This window comes from Lycium barbarum, chromosome 2 (assembly GCF_019175385.1).
Source record: "Lycium barbarum isolate Lr01 chromosome 2, ASM1917538v2, whole genome shotgun sequence".
NCBI lineage: Eukaryota > Viridiplantae > Streptophyta > Magnoliopsida > Solanales > Solanaceae > Lycium > Lycium barbarum.
The window spans coordinates 6,477,006-6,497,330 of NC_083338.1; the positions used below are offsets into that span (position 1 = coordinate 6,477,006).

The window sequence follows — 20,325 nt, forward strand, 5'->3', positions numbered from 1 at the left end:
TATTTCTAATGAAGTGGGTTTATTGTTTTTCTATTAACTCTTCATGCTTAAATATCTCCTAATGGTTGCAAACATTATTTGTGCCTAAGCACTTTTACTTTGCTTGAGAAAGAAAGTGAAAGTTAGGAAAAGAGTTTGATAGCAAGGATTTGGGTCATTAAACCCATCTAATAACTTGAGCTAGAGATAGGATAGTTAACTTGAGGTTGAATTGATTGTGTTTAACATCACACTCTAAGGCTTGAGAAAGCTTAGAGTGAAATTCATTGATTTGGTTGAGAAACTTTCAATGAGATTTTAGAAATCATTATCTATTAACATAGACCCGCTCTTAGTTGTAATATCATAAAATATATTGGATCGTTACTTGAGTGTAATTTCCTTTGTATCCATGCTTGTGGCCATTGATCAATTTACTTGCTTTCTAGGTTAGTTTATATTTTCGCATTAGTCATAAATTTCTCAAAAACCCAAAATATCATTTATCGTTTGGCAGAGCTTAGTTGGTGAACGTTCCTTACTTTCTTAGTCGCCTAGCATATTGTTCCCTGTGGGATCGACCCCGACTCATAGTTGGGTAAATATATTGCATACGACCGTGTACACTTTCTCTTTGAGGAGTGTATTTGGACGTTATCAAAAATGGCGCCGTTGCCGGGGAACAATTTGGCGTATTTGAGTTAGTTTGGGATTTAAGCTAACTTGCTTTGGTTCAAACTTTCATTGCTTTATTTTAACTAAAAAAAAAAAAAAAAAAACTGACCAGTTTTGCAGAATTGCAAAACTGTCCAGTTCTGAAAAACTGTCCAGTTTTTGCTTCTGCAGAAACTGTCCAGTTCTGAAAAACTGTCCAGTTTTTGATTTTTGCAAAAACTGTTCAGTTTAAAAAAAAAATGGCATCATATAATGATAATTGGTCGGATGGTAGTTATGCATACTTTGATGACCCTTGTCTTTATTGCGGAGGACCACACTCATGGCAAAATTGTTTGAATTCTTCCGGGGGCGGGTTGTGCGCACAATCCCAAACCTATGAGTGGAGTATATGTGATAGATGTGGTGGTCAAAATGGTCATTGGGATAATTGTGATTATTTGTCCTTCCCTTCCCCGAACCCCCACTATGACTATTCTAGTTTTGATTTTGATGATAGTAGGGATAAGGAAATGGAAGAAGCCTCAAATGCTCAAAATGAGAGGATAATGCTCATGTTAGAGACCATCCTTGAAAAAGTTGAAAAACAGGACTTAGCGGTTAAGGACTTGAGGCAACCACTTGATGAATTGAGGCAAGCAATTAATTGCAATGACAAAGCTATTCACATCTTGGAGGATCAAATGAAATTATTGGTTCAGATTCATAATGCTCAACAACTTGAGGATGTTGAAAGTAGGCAAGAAAGTGACCAAAACATGAATGTCTCCAAGAGTGAATTTCTACAAGCTTTGAATGACTCTCAACTTGAAGAAAGCCTTGACAAAGTGGAAATAGTGAGCCAAGATTGGCTTATGTCTCAAGCTCAACAACTTAGAGCCTATGGGGATCATCGAGAAGACATTTCGAGGATGGTGGAAGAATTTGTAAAAATCCATGTTGAGCAAAGGCAAGAGTTGAAGGAACTTGAAATTGCTATCCGTGACTTGAAAGCCGAATTGAATGCAAAAGTTGAGGTATGCAATACTCAACATCAAATAGTCATGGATAGTAGTTTTAAGTTAGTTTCCAATGAAAAAGTGGTCAACATTGATTTTCAAGAGCTAATGATAAATTGCCAACCGACCAATCCAAATATAATGCAAGATGCCGAAATTGAAGAAATGATACTAGAGTTGCATAAAAAAGTTCATATAATGGTTTTTGAAGACTCTAGTTCATTTTTGGGTGAGGATGTCAAAAATGAAGTGAATTTGAAAATGGAGCGCCTTAGACCACATTCCAACCATTTTTCAACATTGTGCTTGGTTGATGATATGGAAGTTGAACTAACCGATCCTATGGAGAATTGTGGAAATGAAGAAGAAAGCGTTTTCATTTTGAAGTTTGCTATGCCAAGAAGACAAAATGGCATGCCTCACTTAAGGGCCAAGAAGTGCAAAATGCGATACCCGAAAGTTGGCCTCGTTTTTCTACCACCGCCCCATGAGCGTCATCATGATCTTGATTCAAAGTTGGGGCGCAAATTCATATCCTCCAAGTGGAGGGAAAAGTGGTAAAGGTAACCGTCGTGCCGCGACGTTAACTTAAGCGCTTGGTGGGAGGCAACCCATCGTTTTGAAAATTTTAAGTCGTTTTTGAAATTTTATTTTTTAGAATAGTTTAGTCTATGGTTTTTGACTAATCTGCAAAATTTTAGAATTTTTGGAGTTATTTTGAGCAAATCGGATACCCGGACAGCCCCCAAAACCAGTAAAAGCTGCGAAATATTTTTTTATGGTGTCATAACATGCGATTCGCATGTCATACATGCGAATCGCATGTGTCGTCGCATCTGGTGACAGAGACTAAAAAAAAAAAAAAAAAAAAAAAAAAACTGATGACATCACATGCGACTCGCATGTCATACATGCGAATCGCATGTTCGGTCGCATGTCATGCCAGCAAAAAAAAAAAAAAATTTTTTTTTTCCTTTTCTATTTTTATGTTTTGTTTTGATTATGTGCAGCGAGGACACTGCAATGTTATAGTTGGGGGTGGCACGCGGTAGCGCATTATATTTTGACACTTGCTCAAAATTTTTGAAAATTTTGTTCTTTTGACATATTGTGGATTAGTCACTCTTGTTATTTTATTCTCCTTTGAGGAAAAATGTGAAAACTCTTGGCTTGTTTGGTACGAATAGAGTTAGTCTCTTACATGTGAAATTGAAATGTGAATACCTCTCCAAATTGTTGTGAAAGTTAAAAAGCAAGGTGCATAGGAAAGAATGATCTTTGTGACAACTTTTTGGCTCATTTTGTGACTCTTTACCTACTAGTGTGTTGACTTTGGATTATGAGATATTGCACTAGTTGTTCTTGCTTGGAAAGTGAAATTGATCCATCTTGACTAGTTCATATGCCATGTGTGTGAGTGTTTGTTGAATAAATCTTGTGTTTACTTTTATCATCTAGAACTTGCCCGGTTAGTCGTTCAATGCTAATTTTGATTATGTTGGTTGGAGAGATGACCTTGGGCTATCTTTGTGAAAAAACCTCTTTAGTCTTTCTAGCCTACCATTGCATAAATAATATCACTAGTAACCCCATTTGAGCTTATGACTTTTTCTTTGATTGCCACATTACAAGCCTTTACCATGTTTGATGAAAAGTCTCTCTTTTGAACCTTTCCCTCTTTGAACATGAAATTGTGAATTTTGAGGCCAAAAGCCTAAGTTGGGGGTGTTAGTGTTGCTTGAGAGCGGTGAAGGTTGGTGTTGTGAAAAATTCAAAAGAAAGGAAGAAAAAAAATAAAAAAATAAAAAAAAATAAAAAGGTTGCAAACCATTTGTGTAAAAAAAAAAAAAAAAAAAAAGTTTGAATAACTAGGGAAACTTGTATGCAAAGGAAGGAGCGATGTTTTGAAATGAAGAGGAAAGTTTGTGTAGTGTTCAAGGAGGGTGTAATCACTTGTATCTCAAATACTTATCCTACCCTTCCCTAAGCCTACATTACGATCTTAAAAAGTCCCTATGTGATCTCCAACTGAAAGTTCTTGAGTTAGTGATGAACGAAAATAAGGGCAAGCTTATGGTGTGATATTTGTTAGCACTAGAACTTCTTTGTTGAGCGTGAGTGACTTTTGTGTATTTGTCCCTTGTGTTGTTGTTGTGAATATAGTGATTTTGGGACTTTCTTTCTTGTGAGGGCATATGGATTACGATAGAGTGGTGATGTTAAATTCCAAGTTGAGTCAATTGAGCATATCTAGGAAACTAGTGGTTTTGAGTCACTTATTGAGACTTGAGTGTTGTTGCTTGTTAGTTTTAATTCTCTATTGCATTCTTGAAATTGTATTTTGAAATGAGGGAGTTATTTTGTTAAATCTTCACATGCTTGTAGCCTAATTGTTGGTACCAACCAAAGTCATGTTCTTGTGCTTAAAGTGATTCCTCATTGAGATTTTAGTTTTGATTTGCTTGAGGACAAGCAAAGACTTTAAGTTGGGGGTATTGATAAGTCGTGAAATTACGCGATATTCGATGCTAATTCCTTAAATTTTTGTGACTCTTTAAGAACTTTTGTTGTTACTTTTTGTGTTTTTATGTTGTTTTGTAGGATAAGATACCCGGAGAGCAAAATGAAGCAAAACGGAGCAAAAATTGAACAAGAAGCACTTTCTGGCAGCATATGCTAGCAGCACATGCGAAGCAGCATGTTGAACATGCATTGCAGCATGTTGAACATGCGAAGCAGCATGTTGAACATGCGGTGCAGCATGTTCAACATGCGAACCACATGTTGTGCAGCATGTTGAACATGCGGTGCAGCATGTTGAACATGCGGTGCAGCATGTTGAACATGCGAACAACATGCTGTGCAGCATGTTGAACATGCGGTGCAGCATGTTGAACATGCGAACCGCATGTTGTGCACGAGGGTATTTTTGCCCAGATTTTGTTTCCGTTTTTGGAATGATATAAATACTCTTTTAGGGTTTGTAAAACAGATCTTTTGCCATTTTGCAAGCTTGGAGGCTAGGGTTCATCTACACCACACTTTGGGGTTGAAGATTTGAAGATTTGGTTGAGCATTTCTTAAACCTTTAATTCATTTCTTCAATCTCTTGTTTTGTATTGTATATCTAAGTGTGTAGTATTTCATTTCAATACTTGAATCTTGTTTATGAAAATATTCTTGATTAAAGTTTGGATTGAATCTCTTGTTATGCTTATGTATTGAATGATTTTTATTTCTAATGAAGTGGGTTTATTGTTTTTCTATTAACTCTTCATGCTTAAATATCTCCTAATGGTTGCAAACATTATTTGTGCCTAAGCACTTTTACTTTGCTTGAGAAAGAAAGTGAAAGTTAGGAAAAGAGTTTGATAGCAAGGATTTGGGTCATTAAACCCATCTAATAACTTGAGCTAGAGATAGGATAGTTAACTTGAGGTTGAATTGATTGTGTTTAACATCACACTCTAAGGCTTGAGAAAGCTTAGAGTGAAATTCATTGATTTGGTTGAGAAACTTTCAATGAGATTTTAGAAATCATTATCTATTAACATAGACCCGCTCTTAGTTGTAATATCATAAAATATATTGGATCGTTACTTGAGTGTAATTTCCTTTATATCCATGCTTGTGGCCATTGATCAATTTACTTGCTTTCTAGGTTAGTTTATATTTTCGCATTAGTCATAAATTTCTCAAAAACCCAAAATATCATTTATCGTTTGGCAGAGCTTAGTTGGTGAACGTTCCTTACTTTCTTAGTCGCCTAGCATATTGTTCCCTGTGGGATCGAACCCGACTCATAGTTGGGTAAATATATTGCATACGACCGTGTACACTTTCTCTTTGAGGAGTGTATTTGGACGTTATCAGAGGAGAAGCGGCCGGAGTAAAAAATGAAGGGGAACCCTTTTAGGGTTTCCCTTATTTCTCTGAAAAATGGGTCGGACCCAGTCCATAAATGGACTGGGTCAATTTTTTAGACTGGTATTAAGAGAATAAGCTAACAAATTAAAACACGGATTATTCTAAAAATTGAGATAAGAGATACAGACTAGTCCAAAAAATATTAGGAGTCAATCGGGATTTGATTTGGAGCCCGGTAAGTCAAAACACGGACTGAGTGCACGAAATAGTTTGACTTCTAAATTTGAATAAGAGACCCATTTCAATTAATGAACATACCGAGAGTGACAAAATATTACTTAATACCAAAATGTGTGATTACTAGACTCGGGTAATAAAATCGTATGGTGTTATAATAGCCGTGTAATAATATATGTTATTTTTCTTTGAAAATCCGCACTAAATAAATACTATTATTTAATTATGCAAAGATAAATGCGTGAGCTGGTAAAATGCCGAAATGATAAGAATTGTGAATTATAATAATATTAATAAATAATAATAATAATAATAACAATAATAATAATTATTATTATTATTATAATAGAATAATAAAATGTCGGTATTGATAAGAGGCTAATAATTATAGTAAACATAATGTATATTTTTTTTATTTTTTTAAAAAATATTAGAAGCTTAAAAATAGGTATTTTGGCGGAGAGACGGGACAAAATTGGGTGTCAACACCTGCCGTACGCCAAAGCACCTAGTTGATCTGTATCAAGCCTCCCTCAAAAAGGAAAAAAAAGATGCTGAAGCAAATTTTATTTCTGAAGATAATATTGAGCCCATGCATCTAGATGTGGCAGATTTCTTTGAACTCCCTGAAGGGAAAATAGATCATTTGATCGGTGATGGATCTGTGAAAACTTAGATATTTTATAAGTGTCATTTGTATGTGGTTATGCTTTCATATTTATATAATAAAATGTGTGTAATACTTTGTCTAATTATAATATCTACTTCGATGTTCACTTTATTTATTATTTCATTTTTGAAGAATCTATGGAAATTCCTCAAATTTTATTTGGATCAATGACCAATCATGAAGATATTTGTGTGATTGATAGTGGAACAACGCATGCCATATTCAAAGATGAGAAATACTTTTCTGACTTGCGTAGAAAAAGGGGAAATATTAATACAATTTCTGGCAATTCGAAATTGATTGAAGGCTCCGGAAGAGCTACTATATTTCTGCCTAAGGGGACGAAACTTGTTATAGAAGATGCATTATTCTCTTCTAAATCCCCAAGAAACTTGTTAAGTTTCAAAGATATCCGCCGTAATGGGTATCACGCTGAGACATTAAACGAAATAAATGATGAATATATTGCTATTACAAAGAATGTCTCCGCCCAGAAATATGTTTTGGAGAAATTGCCAACTTTGTCTTCTAGACTGTATTATGCAAAAATTAGTACAATTGAAGCACACTCGATCGTTAACCAGAAGTTTAATGATTCAAGTACTTTTTTGCTTTGGCATGACCGAATAGGTCACCCTGGATCAATAATGATGAGACGAATTATTGAAAATTCAAATGGGCATCCACTTAAGAACCTGAAGATTCTTGAAAGTGGTGAATTTTCATGTGCTGCTTGTTATCAGGGTAAATTGATAGCTAAGCCATCACAAATTAAAGTTGACATTGAATCTCTTGCTTTTCTAGAACGTATACATGGGGATATATGTGGACCTATTCATCCACCTTGTGGGTCATTTAGATATTTTATGGTCCTAATAGACGCATCTTCAAGATGGTCTCATGTGTGCCTCCTATCTTCTCGCAACCTGGCGTTTGCGAAATTATTAGCACAGATAATACGCTTAAGGGCACAGTGTCCATATCATCCCATTAAGTCTATACGCCTCGATAATGCCGGAGAATTTACGTCTCAATCTTTTGATGATTATTGTTTATCAGTTGGGATAAAAGTTGAACATCCTGTAGCACATGTTTATACCCAAAATGGCCTTGCTGAGTCATTTATTAAAAGACTACAATTGATAGCAAGACCACTGCTTATGAAAACACGGTTGCCCACTACCGTATGGGGACATGCTATCTTACATGCAGCATCTCTTATTCGTCTCAGACCGACTCATTATAATAAATACTCCCCATCACAATTAGTATTTGGTCATGAACCAAATATTGCTCATCTCCGAATCTTTGGTTGTGCTGTATATGTGCCTGTAGCACCACCACATCGTACTAAGATGGGCCCCCAAAGAAGGTTAGGTATATATGTTGGGTTTGAATCACCCTCTATTATTCGCTATCTTGAGCCATTGACGGGAGATTTATTTACTGCCCGATTTGCAGATTGTCGATTTGATGAAACAAATTTCCCACAATTAGGGGGAGAGAAAAAAGAAATTAAAAGAGAAATTGCGTGGAAAGTTCCATCACTATCTCATTTTGATCCACGTGCCCCCATATGTGAACAGGAGATCCAGAAGATCATTCACTTGCAAAAAATAGCAAATCAAATGCCAGACGCATTTACTGATTTGAAAAGGATAACTAAGTCACATATCCCTGCAGAGAATGTGCCTATCCGAATTGATGTCCCAAAGGGACAATCTACTAGTGTCATAGCCTCTGAATCTCATACACGCCTGAAGCGTGGTAGGCCATCGGGCTCTAAGGATAAAAATCCTAGAAAAAGAAACACGAAAAATGATCAAACGAAAAATGATCAAAATGACACTACGAAAGAATATCATGAAGATATTCAAAATCTGACTAATCCCGATACTCTTGAAGATATTAGGGAACCCGAGACTCAAGTAAATAAATAACTATCATTGAGTTCTTCTAGTGATGGGATAAATTTGAATCGATCGAAGATTATGGTGGATAATGTTTTTGCATATAATGTTGCACTAAATATTATGATAGACATTGACGATCAGGAACCCCAATCTGTCGAAGAATGTCGACGAAGATATGATTGGCCAAAATGGCAAGAGGCAGTTCAATCAGAATTGAATTCACTTGCCAAACGTGAGGTTTTTGGACCTGTAGTCCAAACGCCTAATGGTGTAAAACCAATTGGCCATAAATGGGTTTTTGTGCGAAAAAGGAATGAGAGAAATGAAATTGTGAGATACAAGGCACGCCTTGTTGCACAAGGATTCTCTCAACGACCCGGTATCGACTATGAAGAAACATATTCACCCGTTATGGATGGCATAACATTTCGATATCTCATCAGTTTAGATGTACATGAAAACCTTGAAATACATCTGATGGATGTGGTTACAGCTTACCTTTATGGATCACTTGATAATGAAGTCTATATGAAAATTCTTGAAGGATTTAAAATGCCGGAAGCAATTAACTCAAAGTCTCGGGAGATGTATTCAATCAGATTACAAAGATCATTGTATGGTCTAAAACAATCAGGGCACATGTGGTACAATCGCTTCAGTGAGTACTTGGTAAAAGAAGGTTATATAAATGATGCCATTTGTCCATGTGTTTTTATTAAGAAAGCAAAATCAGAGTTCGTTATACTCGCTGTTTATGTTGATGACATAAACCTAATTGGAACTCCAGAAGAGCTCCAAAAGGCGATTGAATATTTAAAGAAAGAATTTGAGATGAAAGATCTGGGAAAAGCAAAACTTTGTCTTGGTTTGCAGATTGAACATTTGACAGATGGGATCCTTATCCATCAATCTGCTTATACCGAAAAGGTTTTAAAAAGATTTTACATGGACAATGCGCATCCTTTAAGTACTCCAATGGTTGTTCGATCACTTGAAGTGAGCAAAGATCCGTTCCGACCTCAAGAAGAAAATGAAGAGCTTCTTGGTCCTGAAGTACCATATCTTAGTGCAATTGGTGCACTTATGTATCTTGCTAACGCTACAAGACCTGACATAGCGTTCTCTGTTAAGTTGCTAGCAAGATATAGCTCTTCTCCTACACGAAGACATTGGAACGGAGTTAAGCATATATTGCGATATCTGAAGGGAACTAGCGATATGGGTCTGTTTTATACTAACAAAGGTAGTACAGATCTTGTTGGTTATGCAGATGCAAGTTATTTATCTGATCCACATAAAGCTCGATCTCAAACAGGCTATTTGTTTACATGCAGGGGTACTGCTATATCATGGCGATCCACAAAGCAGTCCATTGTTGCTACTTCTTCGAATCATGCTGAGATAATAGCTATTCATGAAGCAAGTAGAGAATGTGTGTGGTTGAGATCAGTGATACATTTCATCAGAGAAAGATGTGGCTTGAAGTGTGATACAAAAATACCTACAGTATTATATGAAGATAATGCTGCATGCATAGCTCAATTAAAGGGAGGATTTATAAAAGGAGATAGAACGAAGCACATTTCACCAAAGTTATTTTTCACACATGATCTCCAGAAGAATGGTGATATTAATGTACAACAGATTCGTTCAAGTGACAATCCCGCAGATTTGTTCACCAAATCTTTGCCAACTTCAACTCTTGAGAAGATGATATTTAAGATTGGAATGCGAAGACTCCGACATCTAAATCTTGGTCTTCGTCAGGGGGAGTGAAAATACGCGTTGTACTCTTTTTCCCTTAATCAAGTTTTGTCCCATTGGGTTTTCTTGGTAAGGTTTTTAATGAGGCAGCTCTCAAAGCGTATTACTAGATATGTGTACTCTATTTCCTTCATTGAGACTTTTTCCCACAGGGTTTTTCCCAATAAGGTTTTTAACGATGCACATCATCTATGGACATCCAAGGGGGAGTGTTATGAAATTATGAATGTCCATTTCTCAAATATAATGCTCCTTCCACCATGTTAATGGCTCTCCCATTTTCTTCCACTATGTTAATGGCCCTCACATTTTCTTCCACCATTTCATATGTTAAATACATATGTATCACTATAAATAGAGGCATAAATTTTCATATGAGATACACTTGTAAAAACATATTGGAAGAATAGTAAAAATCTCTCCTCTTTTGTCATTCTATTTCTATGATTTTCATCCATTAATATTGTGACTCTTTTAGCTTCATTTTATAACATTTACTTATTTCTTCATATTTGTTTGATCAGTAGAAAAATCTCTTCATATTTGTTTGATTAGTAGAAAAATCTGGACCCAACAAAGCCCCCCACCAACTCCACTTTAATCCCAGCACACCAACCCCTCCCATCCCCTGCCCCCCAATTTTTCTTTTTTAAGTTTTTAATTTTTTTTCTAGATTTTCTACGCCACTACCTTCCGTCCCGTAGGAACTCATATCACACCAACCTTCACACTCACCCCCGAAAAAATTAAGTATTTAATTTTCCTTTCTATATTTTTTACATCACCAGATCCCCCGACACCCCCCTCCAAAAAAATTAATTTTTAACCATGCAAACTTTCAATTTTTATAATTTTTTTATAAAGGTAAAATTAAATATGAAGTAGAAAATTCGAGAGGGAATAGGGGGTGCGAGCGGGGATGGGTGTAGAGAATCAAAAAAGAAAACTTTTCAAAAAAACAAGAAGAAAGATTTTTTTAAAAAGGTTCTGGGTTTTAGGGGGCGGAGGGAGGGGCAGAGGTGGGAGAGGGATGTGGTGGTGCACAAAACTCATAACAAAAAAAAAAGTTTAAGGGGGGGGGGGGGGGGGGGAGAATGCGGTCGTGTAGAAAATCCAGAAGAAAATTAAAAAGAAAGGGGGCGATAGGGTGCGGGGTGAGGGGCAATGGGGGTTGGGTAGTGCATGGGTTGCGGGAGTAGTTGGGGGTTGGGTTGGGTGGGGGTGCATGGGTTGCGTGAGTGGTTAGGGTTTGGTAGTTGGAGTGTTGGGTGGTTGGTAAAATGCCACTTGTGGACTTATTTTCCATATTTTGATTAGAGAAGCTATTTTTTTCAAAAAAAAAAAGGTCAATTTCATTTTTAAGAAACTTGTTTTTATAAGGAAAATATTTTTTAAAAATTTTGACCAAACGAACATGAGAAAATTGAAAAACACCTTCGGAAAATGTTTTCCTCCATACCGAACACACCCTTAATCTCGCTACTTTTTTGAGTTTTATCACTAACTTGGGTTCGTTTGGCATACTGGGCAACCACAAACAGTCATGGGATAGAAATTTAGTACCGCCTTGACCTTTATTTGGTACCAATGTTTGGATAAGTAATTATATCGAGATTAAAAATAGGAAAAATTTCAGAAATAGACAAATTAGTCACTTATATTGTAAAAAAATAGCCCATAATATACAAAATATACAAACATGTACATACACTTATACAAATATATAAGAAGGCTGAAAGAGAGAGAGAGAGAGAGAGAGAGAGAGAGAGAGAAATTTAGGTCATTTTTTATGAGAATTAAAAAAATAGATAAACTTTGATAGCATTGTTGCCCAAAATAATATACAATGTAATTTTCTCTTAAAAATAGTACCAAGATAGTTGTTGCCACGTGACCCGGAGGTCACGAATTCAAGTTGTGGAAATAGTGTCTTGCAGAAATGCAAGATAAGACCGCGTACAATAGACCCTTATGGTTTGACATTTCTCGAATCCCATGCATAGCGAAGATTTAGTGCACGAATTGCCCCTTTAAGGTAGAGGGTTTTTTAACAAATAACTTCGTAGAAATTATGTAATGCGTGTTATTTTTAATACAACAAACGGAACAATCAATTAGAAATAATATCAACATACTTAATTCTAGCATAAGTAACCCCAACATAATTAATCCAACTTAAGTTTTCTTCAAACCAAACGACCCACAAAGTTTAAGTCTAGTCCTTAGGTTTGTGAAGGTGCAACTTAGCCCTCGAAATAAACAAGTCGGCAATTGGGCATAGATACCAAAGATTTTTCATTTTATTTGGCATTTGGGAGTCACAGTTAAAGGTTGATTTTTGTTAGGCTTTTTTTGAAAAAAAAATAATATTTGAAATAATGTTCGTACTTGAATGTACTTAAATACAATTTCAAAAGTTAAAGTGAATTTTTTCAGATTTAAAATATAGGCTAAAGTCATCCATAGCCACTTAAACTTGTTCACACATTTCACTTAAAGACCTCAACCCTACCTATTAAACACCTATTCCACTCAAAACCCGTTTCTATTAAACACTTTTTGCTAACTTGACATAATGTGTGCGATACACTTCAAGTCAAACACATAGGAGGCACTAAATTAGTTTTTTTTTTTAAAATTAAAAAATATATCTTCTTCTTCATCTCTCTTTACCACCATCAGTTTAAAGGTGCTTTCCATTAAAGAAGTTGTACGGAATTATCTAATTTATAAAATAAAAGGAGATTCTTCAAAAAAAAAAAATCTGTTCGCCCTGGTTCTACATTTTGATTTCATGTTTTTCTTACTCCATATTAAAAATGAAATGAGCAAAAAAAATAAAGGAGGAGAAGACACCCTTATGCAATTCTTGATATAGTGAGCTTCTTGGGAAAAGGCCCACAATCATACAATATCTTTGCGTTTAGACCCAAATCATACATTATCTTTCACCTGGAGCATTAATAGTCCTTTTTGTTTAATAAAGTGGTGCACTTTTAGTCATAAGTGCTAACCACCGTTACTTTTTAACAGAAGATGTCTCCTCACGTGCATCACACTTCCCTCACTATATTCCCTCCAAACTTAGACTATGCTCTGTCTCTCTGTCTTGACATAAAAAAATTGATACTGAAATAAGAGGATTCAACAACATTTTGTTTCATTTCAAAAGCAGTTTACAACCCCCAAAAAATAGTAAAACAACAGCTAATGTCAAATTTCAGCACCATTCACAAAAATCAGCAAAGAACATCAGTCATTTTTGAGCAAAAACAGCAGCAAAACAGCTGTGAAAAAACACCAAAACAACATTCTAATTGCAGTCATAAACAGCAGTCAAATTCCAGCTTAAACAGCACGCAAATTGTTGTTATTTTCAGCAAAAACAGCAGGTAAATTCCAGCAAAAACAGCAGCCAAAATCAGCATCCAAATTGTTGTCATTTTCAGCAGAAACAACATGTAAATTACAGCAAAAAATAGCAGCCAAACTCCGGGAAAAACAACATCTAAGTTGTCATCGTCTTCATAAAAAAACAACAGCCAAACCAACAAACACAACAGCTAAACAATTCCCGCACCAGCAGCAAGCAATTCCTGCACCAACTTAATAAATTAGCAAAAGCAACAACAAACTTTCATCACCTACAATACACCATAAAAACACCATATACTCGCTAGAAAATCATCATAATGGCACAAAAATATACATAAAGAATGAGTCGTTTTTACCCAAAAAACTGTTATAGCTTCAAAAAGTAGGTCCACTTTGTTGTGTACATTGAGAATTTTCCCAAACAAAATCTGGTCCAATTTCTACTTCGACATATCCCATTTGTTCCTGTTCTACTACTCCTTGTACAACTTCGTCCTGTCCTCTTCTAAGCTGAAAAAGAATAACAAATCATTTTTATGCTAGTTTAGGATTATTAAATAAAAACCAAATGCTATTATAACAATCGATATTACATGTAGTTTCGGCCGAAATGAAGAGGTAGTTTCTGGTGGCACAACATTATATTTGCAAGTCCTTGTATTGTGGCCAGGTTTGTGACATGTACTACAATCTAGAGATTTTTGCTTTCGTTTCATCTTTGTTCGACTAGCTCCAACTTCATCTTGTTCCTTTCTTCTCACTTTTTGTTTTCTTCCTCTCTTATTATCTTTTATAACCCTTGGAGGCAGAGGAGGAACTTTACTTGACTTAGGCCACATTTGTGGTCCATTCATTGGAAGAACTGAATTTTCATAAATTCTTCTATATGTTTCCACATTGTAACAATCATGAACATAGTCAAGAATGTTATCCTTTTTAGCCCAAATTGCTGCAATAGCATGCTTGCAAGGGATCCCAGTGAGACTCCATTTTCGACAACTGCAAGATTTATTCTCCAAGTCAACTGCCCAATTGTCCGTAATTGTAGCTCCTAAAATTTCATAGCTCCAGTGATTAGATTTTCTAGGGATATATTCAGCAGCTGCAATCTGATTGTTATGTAATATATCCTTGATCCTAGGACAAACATCACCCGATTTCCATTTATATGCTTTTTCCCTATTAGTTTGCATTCTAGCCATGAGTAGATAGCGCACTTTCTCCAAAAGTGTCACAATTGGCTTGTCTCGAGCATCAAGTATCATGCTATTAAACACTTCACACACATTATTTAGTAAGATGTCACACTTAGCATCTGAAGAGAAATGCGACCTAGACCATTCGCTAGGTTCTTTGTCATTTAACCAAGTAGCAGCATCAAGATCTAACTTTGAAATATTTTTCATGCAATCATCAAATTTTCTCACAGTACAAGACTTTGCAGCAGCTCAAAGTGCCTTTTTTAATGTGGAACTGCCAAAGCCAGCCTTTTTAAAATTGTTATGAAGGTGTCTCACACAAAACCTATGGCTCACATGAGGCAAAACATCATTAAAAGCTTCAATAAGACCTTTTTGTTTGTCTGACATAAAGGTCTAACCAATCTCATGTATATGCAAATCAGCAGCTAAATGATTCAAAAAACCAGGCCCATGTCTCTTTGCTTTCCTTTTCTACAATTGCGTAGGCAACAGGAAATATATTGTTGTTACCATCGATGCCAACTGCAGATAACAACTGAGTCCCATACATTGGACCCTTCAACCAACATCCATCCACACCTACAATTTTTCTACAACCCGCTCTAAAGCCAAGCTTACAAGTAGCAAAACAAATATATATTCTCTGAAATCTCTGTGGCTCATTGGGGACCTCATTATCAGTGAGCTTCATGTAAATCGTGCTGCCTGGATTTGTTCTATCAATTTCATTGCAATAGTCCCACATCATTTATATTGATCTTTAATATCACCGTCAATTAATGCAATCGCTTTCATCTTAGCTCGTTTAGCTTGAGATAACGTCACATGAGCTCTTAATTCAACACTTACCCTATCCCTGAATTCTGCCACTCTCCAATTCCTGTTTGATCCAACTTATTTGAGGTACTTTCTTGCAATGAAAGATGAAGTGATCGTTCTATTTTCATGATGCCACTCCTTACAAGTATGTGTAGGATCGTAAGTTCTAATCTGGAAAGCCTTATCTCTTTGCATTCTAGAAGCCTTGATTTTCCATTTGCACTGTGGATGGTGTATGCAAATTGCCTCCATTCTTATACTATCATTCCTGTCCCATCGGATATACTTTCCATTCTTAATCTCATGAGTTTCTACAACATTTTTAAAGTCCTTCTTTGTCTCAAAGACATATTCTAGACCTAATACTGGGTTATCTCCATCGGTCTTTGGATTGTACTGAGGAAAGTTGAAACTTTCAGTTTCAGAATCACTATCCAAACTCTCTGTGAATCAACACAATCAGAATCCCCCTCTATATCAACCATTTTTCTCTTTATTTCAGCACTAAGGAGCTCTCTCTCTTCCAGATAGCTTTGATTCCTCTTCCCATGTGTATCAACTAGAACATCATCAGCTAAATCAGCTTCCGAGTCACTAAAATCATCACACGATGAATTTTCACACAAAGTCTGTTGTTTGTCATTTTCTCCAATATTTGATTGATTTACTGAATCCACTTTATCCATTTGAAAGTAAGAATCCAAATGTTCAAAGTATATTTCAAGCACATTATCCTTTTGGATGTTTTTGCCAACTGTGTAGGCTTCAGAATCTGTAGAGATCAACTTCCATCGATTACGAGGCCTTCCAAACCTATGCCAAAAAGTTATCGAATCATTTGCGTAACCACACATCTCTGCCATCTTTTTGAATTCAACAAGATTCATGTTAGAATATGTAATAAGTAAAATATATTTTGTAATCTTCTATTTTAGGATAGCATATGTTAGTATTATTTAGCTCCTAATTTGTAGCCTACAATTATATTGTAAATCATGTATATCAACCCATTGATGGGAAAAGATTATTCAGGGAAAACACTTTCTTACATGGTATCAGACTAGGTTATCCTAAAAACCCTAGCATCCTAAAACCCTACCCTTCAACCGCCAACCCCCCTTGGCCGCCGACCCCTTCCCCCCACCCTCTCTCTTCGTTTTCCTCCTATTCTCCATGGCTGACACCTCCAAGTTGCATCCTGCGACTACCGTCACCAATATCAAATCATGCATTCCTATTGTGCTTGACTACGAAGGAAGCCAATACAATAACTGGGCTACCCTCTTCAAGCTCCATTGTCGTGCCAACTTGGTGATCGACCATATCCTACCTACTGCCTCTCCCGCCGTGCCACCACCGGCTACTGCAGCCGAGAAACTTGCTGCTAAGGCACTATGGGAACGGCTGGATGACATTGTTCGACAATGGATATATGGCACCATCTCCAATGATCTTCTTAACACGATCATCCATTCAGAGGACACCGCCGCCGAGGCTTGGGATCGCCTTGTTCATCTTTTTCAGGACAATAAATCGGCTAGGGCTCTCGCTCTTGATGCGAAGTTCACCAACACCAAATTGGTGGATTTTCCGAATGTGAAAGCATACTGCACCAGGCTGAAAGTTCTTGCAGACAACCTTGCCAACGTCGGTCACAAAGTTTCCGACGAACGACTTGTGCTTCGCCTTCTGCGTGGGTTGTCGGAGGAATATAAGACTTTTCGCACAACGGTGCAGCACCGTACTCCTCTCCCGTCTTTTGACGTTGTCCGGTCGATGCTTGAGCTTGAGGAAGATAGCCATGCTGAGGACGCCATTCACGACGCTGGCTCAACTGCTGCTCTTGTTTCCCACAATGTTACTCCTCCGCATTTCTCAGGTAATGGACAGCCCCATAATTCTGAAAGTAACGCCAACCATCGTGGAACTTCGCAAAATCGTGGCAAGAAAAATAACCGCGGTCGCAGCGGCGGCAACCGCAACAACCGCGGTGGCAGCGGCAATGGACAAAGCAGCGGCGGGGGCAGCCGCACCACTGCACAGCCGCAGCAGCAGCAGCAAGGCCTCGCTGCCCCGTCGTGGTATTATCCACCATGGGCAGCTTGGGGGCCACAGCCGTGGGCCACCCCACCTTGTCCCTATCCTACGGCGGGCTGGCAGCAGCCCCGTGGCGGGCAGCATTCGCGTCCAGCTCACTCACAGCAGGGAATTCTTGGTCCTCGTCCTCCACAGTCGTTCTACTCGTCAGCCTCGTCATCACATGGCGGGTATGCACCCACAGATATTGATCAAGCTATGCACACAATGTCGTTGAATCCGCCCGATGACAGGAATTGGTACATGGGCACCGGAGCCACATCTCATATGACCAACTCCCAAGGTACTCTCTCGTCTTATTATCAATTGAGCAAAAATAATGGCATTGTTGTTGGTGATGGTAGCATGATTCCAATTCGTGGTTATGGTCAGGATTCCCTTCAAGTAAATCCCTCTTTAAAACTGAAAAATGTCTTACATGCACCTAAACTCGTCAAAAACCTTATTTCTGTTCGTAAATTTACTATAGATAATATGGTTTCTGTTGAGTTTGATCCCTTTGGTTTTAATGTGAAGGATTTACAGACGGGGAGCAAACTCATGAGATGTGAGAGTTCGGGTGATCTTTATCCATTCTTCCCAATCAATCGAGCCATCTCGCCATTCGCTCCATCTGCCTTTAGTGTCATCTCTCCTCATATCTGGCACTCCCGTTTGGGTCATCCAGGGGATGTTATTCTTAGTTCTTTACGTAGTAGTAATTTGATTGAATGTAATAAGGCTCGAAACAATGTTTGTCATTCTTGCCCTTTGGGGAAATTAATTAAATTGCCTTTTTCTGACTCTCTTTCAACTACTACTATGCCCTTTGATATTGTTCACAGTGATGTATGGACTGCACCTGTTCTTAGCTCATCCAGTCACAGATATTATGTTTTATTTCTTGACAATTACACAAATTTTCTTTGGACTTTTCCACTCAAAACAAAGTCCCAGGTTTATGATGTTTTCTTGTCGTTCCGGAACTTCATTCGCACTCAGTTTGAAAAACAAATCAAAACTTTTCAATGTGACAACGGGCGTGAATTTGACAATGGTACTTTTCATAAATTTTGTGAACAAAACGGGATGTGTTTCCGCTTCTCTTGTCCCCACACTTCCCCCCAAAATGGTAAGGCAGAACGGACCATAAAATCGATCAATAATATTGTTCGTACACTCCTTGCTCATGCATCTATGCCCCCCTCCTATTGGCATCACGCTTTGGCCATGGCCACGTACCTACACAATATTCTCCCTTCTAAACTCTTAGCATATAAGACACCCACTCACATTCTTTATCAAAAGAATCCATCCTACTCTCATCTTCGAGTTTTTGGTTGTCTATGCTTTCCTCTCTTTCCCTCCACACAAATTCATAAGCTACAATCTATGTCCACTCCATGTGTCTTCCTAGGATACCCTTCCAACCATCGGGGGTACAAATGCTATGACTTATCGAGCCGAAAAATAATCATAGCTCGGCATGTGTGGTTTGATGAAAATTCCTTTCCTTTTTCACAAATGCATACTCTATCTCCTACCTCATATGAATTTTTGGATGATGATAATTCCCCATTGAGAATCCACTTGTTGCATGATCAGGCCGCTGCTTCCCCAATACACCACCCGATCTCCCCTACCCCTTCTCCTTCATCGCCGACTGCCCAGCAGTCCGCCTCCACTGCCCCCACGGCAGTTCCCCCGCTGCCAGCCCTTCCCTCTCCCACACTGCCCCACCACGGCAGCAGCCCCCTCCCAGCCAACCATCCACCCATGCATCGCATGACTACACGTAGTCAACATGGGATTTTTAAGCTGAACTCAAAGTACCATAATCAAGCCTTAAGTGTCACCACCAATTCCATCTCCCCCATTCCTCGGAATCCCGTTGGTGCCCTTAATGATCCGAATTGGAAGAATGCTATGCAAGATGAATATAATGCTCTTATTGATAGTAAGACTTGGGAGTTGGTCCCTCGTCCTCCAAATGCTAATATTATTCGGTCTTTATGGATTTTTCGGCATAAAAAGAAATCTGATGGTTCTTTTGAGAGGCATAAAGCCCGTCTTGTAGGTAATGACAGGTCTCAACGGGAGGGTGTTGATTGTGACGAGACGTTCAGTCCGGTGGTCAAGCCGGCAACTATCCGTGTGGTTCTTACTATTGCTTTATCTCGCTCTTGGCCCATTCACCAGCTTGATGTAAAGAATGCTTTCTTGCATGGCAATTTGAATGAGATTGTCTATATGTATCAACCTTTGGGGTTCCGGGATCCAGCTCGTCCTGATCATGTTTGTCTCTTGCGTAAATCTCTTTATGGTTTGAAGCAGGCACCACGGGCTTGGTATCAGCGTTTTGCTGAATATGTGGCAACCATTGGTTTCTCCCATAGTACATCTGACAACTCTCTCTTCATCTTTTGTCGTGGGAAAGACATTGCTTATATTTTGTTATATGTGGATGATATTATTCTAACTGCATCTTCAGACTCTCTCAGACTCGGCATTATGTCCAAATTAGCTACGGAATTTGCAATGAAAGACTTGGGTCCGTTGAGCTATTTTTTGGGGATTGCAGTCTCCAGGGACAATAATAGCATCTTTATGTCTCAGAGTTCCTATGCAGAGGATATTCTTGACAGAGCCGGCATGTCACAGTGTAAGCCCTGCCCCACTCCAGTTGACTCAAAGGGCAAACTCAGCGCTTCTTCAAGCGCTCCGTATGAGGATCCTACGAAGTATCGTTG

At 37.9% G+C, this 20,325-nt stretch overlaps 1 protein-coding gene across 1 annotated transcript; it reads right to left on the minus strand.

The window, feature by feature from the left end:
- Positions 1 to 13,238: 13,238 nt before the first annotated feature.
- On the minus strand, positions 13,239 to 16,369 carry LOC132626000 (uncharacterized). Its single transcript, XM_060340698.1, has 3 exons — positions 14,072 to 16,369; positions 13,835 to 13,988; positions 13,239 to 13,699 (listed from the first exon to the last, which is right to left on the minus strand). The coding sequence occupies exons 1-2, from the start codon at positions 14,882 to 14,884 to the stop codon at positions 13,854 to 13,856; spliced, it is 948 nt and encodes a 315-aa protein (XP_060196681.1). The 5' UTR covers positions 14,885 to 16,369; the 3' UTR covers positions 13,239 to 13,699; positions 13,835 to 13,853.
- Positions 16,370 to 20,325: the final 3,956 nt, after the last annotated feature.